At 39.0% G+C, this 10,172-nt stretch overlaps 1 protein-coding gene across 1 annotated transcript in view; it reads right to left on the bottom strand.

Moving 5' to 3' along the window:
* Positions 1–1,036: 1,036 nt before the first annotated feature.
* The window catches only part of lmbr1 (limb development membrane protein 1), a 57,767-nt gene continuing 48,631 nt past the window's right edge, over positions 1,037–10,172 (bottom strand). Inside the window, exons 14-17 of the mRNA XM_088321913.1 lie at positions 9,588–9,678; positions 7,478–7,544; positions 6,175–6,336; positions 1,037–3,683 (exon numbers count right to left, since the gene is read on the bottom strand). Coding sequence (XP_088178039.1) covers positions 3,598–3,683; positions 6,175–6,336; positions 7,478–7,544; positions 9,588–9,678 — 406 coding nt within the window. The 3' untranslated portion in view covers positions 1,037–3,597. The remainder of the gene's footprint in view (positions 3,684–6,174; positions 6,337–7,477; positions 7,545–9,587; positions 9,679–10,172) is intronic.

The following is a 10,172-nucleotide window of genomic DNA, read 5'->3' as shown; positions in this document are numbered from 1 at the left end:
TCGTCGGTCTTATTTGGTAGAGTTCACTTTTACCATGATTACGGACGGTACCGAAGATTATAACGCCGCTAGCCGCTTAGCTAGCTCCAGCTCTCCATCCACGATAGGGCCCCTCATCACGCCAGCACGAAAATTCTTCAGGGCAAGGAGTTGATTCCTCGAATAAACGCATTTTTGTGCGTTAAAACCCATAACGATAGGATAGAAAGTAATCCAAAGTGTAGTTGTCAAACGGGACGAAGAACACCGAAAATAGAAGCAGACATCAAAACAATAAATCATAAAAAGTGTGAATTAACACGGAGCCGCTGGAAAGGCTGCCGCTCGCGGCAGCGCCGCTTTGATCCTAAAAAAAGCATCTGCCGCCAGTGGGCTTGTGGCGGTGCAGCCCTGGTCCGGGACAAAGTTATGTTTAGAAACAGGCTCGGGGGCCGCGCGACAGGGTGGCCGTGTACCTACAAAGTATAACTGAATACACTAATTCAATCTGCCGCCTTAAACACAGAGTAGGAGGATGCTGAATTTCTCCAAACTGATATTCTTTCCACTGTATGTACTCGCAAAAAAAGCCATATTTACAGCTATAAAATAAAATCCTAAAATCGATTTGTTGTTTTGTCATCTTCGAAATAAAAGTTTTCATTAATTCAAGTTTCATTCAGAATTGAAAATACAGTCTTAACGGATCACACAAGATTCTGACCTTAATAAGGAGACAGAAAGGCAGCCAATGGCATATTGTTATTTTCATGAAGCGTTTCGTAAAACAATAGAAGACGAGCGTTTTGTATTAAGTCAATGAATAGCAGTCAGGTATATTGGAGATATAGCTTGTTGTACACACAAACAATGCAGTTTTGGGGCACGGAATACAATTGGTTGTTGATGACGTATAGTGCGAAAAATGCTATAAAGATGGGCAAAAGACTCCCCCATTGAATTCTAAACAGTAAAGTGGAAACGCCGTAATGTGGGGACACCATATCCCAGGGGGTCCACTATATTGGTGTTTTAGTATCAGGGCATATTTTCAGAGTACATTCAACAGTTGAAATTTTATTTGCAAACACACAAACATAAAAAACACATACTGGAGCCAACTAAGAAATTGTTTTTTTTAAAAATACATTCACGAAAAGTGTACCCGCCTAGGGAAAAAAAACGCACACTCAAGAGACTGACCTGCATTACTTTAGAAGTAAATGCCCACACACCCCCACAGCACCGAGATGAATAGAAAAACCCTATCAGAACCAGACAGTAGTCCACTTTGCAGGAACAGTTCTTGAGCCGTGCTGTCTAGACACAGTTTTCACACAGCAAGACTATTTCACAATGAAAAGTATTTTCTATATACAGCGCTAAAACCAGATCTTTGGTCCTGCTTTGCTTTTCACATCCAATTAGAACTGCATATTCAACAAAGTAGCCCCTACCTCTAATCACAAAATATAAGAGGTTGTTTGACTATAATTCATACTTGTTCTCACATTTGACATCGTATTGCACAACTATGCTCTCATACCGATGCGCAAACACCACTATACTCTCACATACATACTATTATACTCTCAAACATTCTTCTATAGTCACATATACATGCTCGTATACTCCCACACATTCTACTATACTCACTCACCCAGATTACTGTGCACACATGCATGCACGCACACATTACTTTACTCACCCTTATTACTTTACTCTCACACACACACACTACTCTGTCACACATACCACTATACTCTCACCTATGTTTGGAGCAACTCCAGTTTGACGTTAAACTGTAAAGCATACACACACATATCAGTGTGCATAACCATAGTTACCAAAAGTACCAAAAGTAAAACAACACTGAGAGTGAAGGTGATCATTATGTTGGGTGTGAAAAAAACAATAGTAAAAGGATTCTTTATGGTGTGTGAGAAAGAATAGTAAATTGTGTGAGTCAATAGTGGTGTGTGTGAGATCATGTGTGCGTGTGTGAACCCATAGTAGTGTATGAGTATAGTAGTATGTGTGAAAGTATAAGAGTATGTGTGTATGAGAATATACTAGTATGTCTGAGAGAGTAGTGTGTATGAGAGGGTATAGCCCTTTTGGTGCATGGGTATGTTTATGTCATGCACCTGTGAGAGTGTGATGTTATATGTCAAGTAAAGTCAAGTATATATGTGAGAGCAAGTATGATTGACTTCTCAAACAACCTCTCATAACAAGACGCTAGCTCACACACACACACACACACACACACACACACAAACGTCCAAAGAACTTTTCATTCTTTGACATCATTTGTTGCCATGACAACACATCCACAGTACACGAAACCGTAATCAGTAGCTGGCGTTTGCAGGACTGGCGACCGTTTCTATGACAACATTGACGGCAAAAATAAATGAGAGTGCACATTGTACGTCGCTGGCTTCAGACTAACCTGGCTAAGATCACAGTGGAACTGTCTAGAAAGCAACTTTAAACAAAAAAAAAGAAGACTCGGCACGACCTTTAACGTTAAACCCGCTCACAGGCTTGTCGTTTAAGGCATTTACGGTGCTTCCGCAGACTGAAGGCGGCCCGTCAACATGCCGACCTGAGTTCAAAATGCACTTTTGTTTTTGTCTTTTTGTGTGCATTCGATTGCATGAAGGGCAAACTCGCCACATTTACGATCAAATAATGCAAAAATGAAACGTATACAAGTGATTTTAAAAAAAACAACAACATATAAATCGCCCTTTTTTGGAGTGGAAGCAAGATATCCTTGTGCATCGTATAAAAAGAAAGCAAACTTTTGCATTTGAACTCAAGTATAGAGCACCTAAAACGTTCCATCTCAAGACAAAGTCAGGCTCAATGACAGCAAGATACAAAAATCCAACACCTTTTTTCTACCGGACAAGACTCAACATTGACATTTTCCCTCTATATACAATGTATGACATCTGGACAGGTTTCTAGTACATTTGCATAAGAATTAAGACGAGAAGTAATTCAATTCTGAAAGCTTACCTGGCAATCGGGGGCAACTTTTTCACTTTCTTCAATTTAGTCCCCAAATCTTTTTCCCAGACTATAATCTAAGACTCAACCTGAATCCACTTTAAATCCAATGTAAAGCTGTTTCAAAGTAATTGAAAAACTCAACATTCCCAATCAATGTGTAGTAACATAGTGCAGTTGTAAAAATGGCAACAAGCTAACCAGTGCCCCCACGCACCATACGTTTTGCTTGGTACATTTTGCATTACATTTTGGATAACAACATTTTTGGTACCAATTTGTTTGGTTAGTCTAGTTAAGATTGACCCGATTTAACCAAAAGTGTACCACTTAGTGAAAACGTGAGGGGCAAGCGAGTCGAGTTCAAATAGACAGCGGCTCGGGTGCTCCATTTCACTCCTCGAGTCTTTTCCTTGGCCCAGTCCCAACTCCCATTTGGCGCAAAAGGACGGAATGTCACGAAGGAAAATGGCCGTGGGCTTCCATTTGCGGCGTCTGCCACATGCCGTTCGGGCCCCATTAAGTTGCCCGCCAATCCCTTTCACCTTTCAGCGGCTGGGTCGGCTGCTGCGAAAAACCTTTTCCCTGTCGATTCTGTCACAGAGTTTTTTGATGGCCGTTGGATGAGAGCTTCCCAGATTCTGGGTCGGTGGGGCTGTACGACAGTTGCAATTTATCCAGACCTGGGTAGGGAGAGATAAGGAAGACACATTTCATTAAGACTGAAATCTTCTAACCCAGTCATTGCATCCACCTGCCTCAAAACCACTTAGGGTCAACAGCTTTATAGCTTTTGTTGGGAATATACTAGTTTGGAATGCTCCCGTTTTCAGCGTAGAACAACGGTGTCAAACTAGTTTTAGCTCGAGGTCGCAGGATAGAAAGAACATTCTCACAGGGGCCAGAATATTAAAGTACTGGAATAAAAACTATGCCTCAGCCTGAGGGCTGGGGGTCTTTTTGGAGGCTCACAATTACATTGTGATTCAAGTATGTAGGATAATTGAAGGTTTTTTTCCTTAATATTCGTTTTCCCTCACTAAGATTTAATCTCTTGTAGTTTTATCAACTGTGGAGTTGTAAACAAACAAAAAAAAAACAATGAATTCAATTCCACTACAGTTTATGTAAGTAAGGGAAACTCATGCAGACAGGCAGACAAAATAGCACAGAAACAGAAATTTAAAGTCACATAACAAGTTGGGTTCCCTTTAATGTTCTCTGGTTGATTAATGATAAAAAACACATGGTACTTTGTGAGTGGCACCTAGCTTTGGTTACATCTAGTAGACATAATTAAAACTGCAAGTCATTGTCTGATATGATCTAGGTCATTTTTTTCTTGAGGTTCTCTCAGAATTTTCTCACCTGCAACATAAAATGATGAGTCTGATACATGTGAAGTAGAGGATCATTACATTTTATCATTTATTAATTTTTCAACCTAAACTAGTCAAAGAGTGTATGGTGCTTGGGAGAAAATAGTGTATGGTCTGAACATTGTAAGTCAAATACATTGAAAAATCAATCAAGGGCTGTATTTCGTGCAAGACAGCGATAGGCATTCTCTAATGCAGGGGTGGCCATCTATTTGAAGGCGCGGGCCGCATTGGTTAAAAAATTTGGCCAAAGGGCCGATCCTTAAGAAATATCCTATTTTTTCATTCATATATAAATATACTCGTAGATATTTACATGTTGTATTTATTTATATTTGTTTTTAAATAAGTTACAATGGATTTTCTAACCCTAACACTCCCAATTAGAGCAAAATAATTTATTAGGTGCTTGTTACAAGTACAACATTTGTATTTAGTTTTGCACTATTAGTGTAGTTGTATTTTTTAATAGTTTTGTACAATTTCTGGAGTTGGGTTTTCGTGGTATTTCTGTAGAATTTTTCATAGTAGTACTGAAGTTTTTTTTGTAGTATTTTAGTAAAATGAAATGATCTGCATTTATATAGCGCTTTTCAAGTCAATGAAGACTTCCCAAAGCGCTTTACAATGTGTTTCACATTTACCCATTCACTCACACTCATACACCAATAGCAGCCATGCAAGGCGCCAACCTTCTTATTGGGGGCATTAGGGGTTCAGTGTCTTACCCAAGAACACTTCGACATGTAACACGGAGGAGCCGGGATTCGAACCTGCGATCTCTTGATCCCCAGACGAGCGCTCTACCTCCTGAGCTAATGCCGCCATAGTAAAATTTCCATTGTAGTTTCATCCAGTACATTGTTATTATTATTATTATTGTACTATTACAGTATTTGTTTTTTTGTCGTATTTCTGTTGTAATATTTCTGTAAAAGTATTTTTGTTGTATTCCCATCTAGTATTTTTGTAGTATATCTGTAGTATTTTTGTATTACTGTAGTTGTAATATTTCTCTCCTTGTATTTTTGTAGTATTTCCGTCGTAGTATTTTTGTAATACATCTGCAGTGTTTTTGTACAATTATTGTATTTGGATTTGTGTTGCATTTGTGTCATAATATTTCTGAAGTGGTGTTTTTTATTATAGTATCACTGTGGTGGCATTTCTGTAGTGTTTATGCAGAAGTATTTTTGAAGTTTTTCTATTGTTGTATTTCAGCAGTATTTCCATAGTCATACTTTTGTAGTATTTCTTTAGTATTTTTTTAATATTACTGTTGTTGATTTTTTTTTATTATTTATGTAGTGTAGTAGTAGTGTTTCTGTACTACAGTTACTGAAGGGGTATTTTAGCATTTTTTTCTGTGGTATTTCTTTTATTTCCAGAATGTAAGTAAAACACGTTGAGCACTAAATTTGATATTTATTTTTGTAGTAATTTAGTAGTATTTCTGTAGTAGTATTTTTGGTAGATACACAAAGGAAAATGGGGACAAAGCATGGCAACAAAAAAGCTTGTTTTTGTTTGTTAGTAGCACTTTAGCTATTGTATACATTGTCTATACTTGGACCATTTTTGTTCAGCAGGCTGGACTAAAAAGCATGCCGGGACGCATGTGGTCCGTGGGCCGTAGATTTCCTCTGCCCTGAATACACACTCAAATTTTTTTGAGAATTGTGTGCATGTTTGTCACATTTTGACTGGTTTCCACAGAAACTATGAATGTTGACGGGGGACTCTCATAACAGTGAAAAAAAACTTCAACAGATAGGAGTTGTCGAAACTATTTTACCTAAAGCCTTGAGGAGTTCCTCCCGTACCGCCGATGTAAACTTCCTGACCAGGCACAGCGTGGTCACCACTGCGAAGAGCAAGTTGTATGACACCACGATGTAGAAGTTCCCAAGCCAGTTGAATCTTCCAAAATCTCCCAGCAGATCGAATCTGGTGATCCCTAAAATGACAAATGATCCAACAAAAGGAAAAAAAAGGCAGAATCAGTGCACGTTATGGAGTTGCCCGTAAGAGCGGGAACCCTGCAACATAATTAACAGCCACTACAGCGGTTTGGAAAGGGCCGATGGTGACTAAGCACTCCGGTTATGCGGGAAGACTCATCAAGCCACAAAGAGCTCCTTCGGAGTAAGAAGGTGTGGTTGTTCCTGTTCAAACTTTGCAATCTTAAAAGGTGGACACCTTCAGATCAGTCAGGTGATCCTATTCCAACTGATAGTCCATAAGCATGACCTTGGCCATAAAAGGCATCAAGGACACTCACAGAAAAATCTTTATTAAGCATAAGTCGTCCAATAATGTTCCTGCGCGCTTATCTATATCGAGAAATCAGACTGTGGGAGTCTTGTGACATCTTCATAGCCTCCTCGGTCAAATGGATTGGCCGATCGATCGGGTGTCTGCAGAGATCTATTTACAGCCGCGGTAAGCACTTCGGAGGCATCAAGGACCTTTAAGAAAATTGCCCACTTGAGCTCACCGCTGTGGTCGGCTTTGTGATTTTCTGATCGTGACTGCCAATTGATGGGAACTTGGTTTTATTAATCTGTGAAAATCGAATTGTGGGATACAAGATTTTAGTAATGCGAGGAATTGATCCGCCAGTTCAAAGGCTGCAACTTCATGACAGGCGGGATTATTAAGACGAATTTTTCCCAGAGCCGACCTCAGCCAAGGCTGAACAGTAAAGAACATATCTCGCTTATTCTCTTATGTCTGTTACAGCCAGCGTTTTTCCATCTCACTCTTTGGAATGTCCTGATTTTTGATGCAAAGCATTTGGGATTTAAGATGACAAGACAACAATTAGGACAAAGTGACTCCTCATCCATTCAGTATCACAAAGAAAAACCTTTTGATATTGTGTAAAGCTTCTAAGTGAGTCAGTGTAGGCACACACTCACGCACACACTGATGCTATTTGAACAGCTGTGCTTTGCACTCTGCATGTTTATTAGAGCCATTGTGATGTGACAGTCTGGTTCCTGTCATTTTTTTTTTTTTTTGCTTCCTTCAAGGAACTTATTTTATTGTAAAATCACAGTGTGATTTTATTCAAGTGTGGCAGTTGTGGTACTTACCTAATGTTCTGGACATCACTGGTAAGGCTGAACTGAGCACTAGGATTGATACGCAGCATCCAATAATCTAAAAAATAGGATACAATTATTAAGTCATAGAGTGGTGCCTCAGCTTTAGAACAACTCCTCACTTGACCAACTTAACCTTCAAACCAAAAATTTCCCTCTCTTTTGACCGGATTTTTGCTTTAGAACGGCCCGCATCGAGCCGGGATTACGTCAGGGCAGCCGTAAGTAGGCAGAAAATTTGGACCAAAAAGCAATATTGTTCCACTTAGACGTTAAGGATGTCCGGAAGAGTTAAGAAGTCGTATACACAAGGCTAGAGTATGAATTGATCAGAGAACTGACGGAGCTGTTAATTTAGTTCATAAAGTAAAAATCATGTTTGTTGTAATCATCAGTGAGTACATTACAAAGAAGGAAAAAAATGCCATCACAAGTCACTCCAAAGCTATGTCGTCCAAAAAGGCGTTTGTATTAACGTATTATTATTAGCGTTTTTTCTCGAGTCATATGGCTCACCGGATTATAAGGCGCACCCCTCAAAAATAGTCTTTTGTCATATATTTTTTCATATATATAAGGGGCACTGGACTATAAGGTGCATGGAAGTAAAACTACAGTGAGAGCTACTGTTTTTATTTTGACCCATTTTATATTAAAGCAATGATTGAACAATCGAAAAATGTCGCTGACCAAAATCTCAGAACATTGTACGCATAAGTAATGGACCCAGAGTCCCAGTGGTGAGAACACTGGAACCCAACCACTAGAAATACAGAAGATATACGAATAAGTTACATTTCATCTCATGATCACACTTCAGTGCCAGAAACGATTGTGAGACAATGGAGAAAACAGAAAGTTGTCCTGACACATAAACAAACGCAAAAAACATTGACATGGGAAAAAGATTCTGTATATTTCATGATCAATCAGACTGCGTTTAGTTATAGCTTTCTGGACAACATTTCTGTTTTCTCTTATCTCTAACATTAATTTCTGGCATGGTGAGTAAAAATACTTTAAAAACAGATTAAATCTAATGCCTTTTACATGTCATCTGCATCACTGACAGTGGTTAAATATCGACGCGTTCAGCACCACAACCCGGGTTCAATTCCAGTTGCATACAATGCTTTGCTATTATAGTCAGTGATGTTATTAGATTGATCAATCATTGCACAAATACGCTAGTATTCAGTAAAATCCCGCGTAGTAACGCACACCTATTAATAATGTATGCATTTTCAATCTTAGCCACCGTATTTTGCATTATATAAGGCGCACTGGGTTATAAGTTGCACTTTAAAATTTCTAGCCAATTTGGGGTCTTTCAGTACACCTATATAGTCCGGGAAATACGGTATTTATTATTAGTATTATATAAAACTACAAGTAAGGATTACATTGCAAAGTTAGATACATATTTTATTGAGAAAAAAAAGAGCCAGAACGTTTATCGGGTTTACCGTTTTTTGTTATTGGACAAATAAATTTAGACCTCGAACGTCAAACAGAAACAGATTAAATTTGATAGGAGAGCCACCTGTAAATTTGCATTTCAATTTTAGACAACCACTTCAAACGTTATTTTTACGTATCGATTCTTATGCTTGGGCTAAACGAAGAAATGGGAGGTGTCTGGGGAAAAGAAGTGGCGCTAATTAAAGTGGCCACACACATGCAAGACGACACTCCATGTTAAATAGGCTTCCCATATTGTACAGTCGGTGCCTGTGAAGTTGCTCATTACCAGGTTCTCTGTGGACGATTGTCCTTTCACCGGAGCATCGCGGCTAGTTAACAGGCCTCACCACTCCCAAACTCATTACCAAGTGAATGGGTGCCACTATTGGCCCAAAAGAACTCACATCCTCCTACCCCCTTTGCTTTGACAAGAAAAAAAAAAACTCCTGTTCTCTGATGTAAAAGAAAAGAGCTTGCACTTTGCCAGTATTTGCGCACCCCACAAACAAATATTGAAGCGATCGACTAAGGCTATTGTGAGGCCCGGAGGAAAACATTAGTGAGCAGTAAGAGGATGTAGTGGGGGTCATTCTCAGCACCCTTACCCCCACTTCACCCCGACCCTAACCGTCTTTACCGTTGTCATGGTGGTATCATCCTTCCTGGGCGTGAGACCCTCAAAGAGGCGAAGACTGTAGAAGCCGACCACGGAAGATGCCATCAAATAACTGGGAAGGAATAAAGTTAAGGAGCATTCAGAAAAAAAAAAGACAAATTATGCTTGTAAACAAATCCGAAAAAAAAACCCATCTCAAATGCTTTTAAAATGTTCACCTAGGTACTAATCTTGTTTTTTGGGGGTTAACATTTTTTTTTCAGTGGTTCTCAAGTGCTCTGACTTGAAGACTGACCATTCCACCAAAATTACAAGTTGCGACCCAAATCAAGAAAGAAATTCCACTTTCCAAACTTATGAAATGACATTATTGTGCAGTTTAGCAGAAATAGTAGAATATACCTTTTTTTCGAAAATCAAAATGACCAGCAAAACCAAAACGACCTTTTATATTCACATATAAGCCTTCATCGCATAAAAGTGTCCCCCTAAAACTGCGTAAAAATAGCCACATACTAAAAAATATCATAAAAGTCGTATACCTACTGGTAAAAAAATAGAGAAATATAACATTTTTACCCATTTCTTGTATTTTCAAGCAGCGCT

Source organism: Urocampus carinirostris, chromosome 18, assembly GCF_059441175.1.
Source record: "Urocampus carinirostris isolate Australia breed hairy pipefish chromosome 18, RoL_Ucar_1.0, whole genome shotgun sequence".
Taxonomy (NCBI): Eukaryota; Metazoa; Chordata; class Actinopteri; order Syngnathiformes; family Syngnathidae; genus Urocampus; species Urocampus carinirostris.
This window is presented reverse-complemented; position numbering and strand designations above follow the sequence as displayed.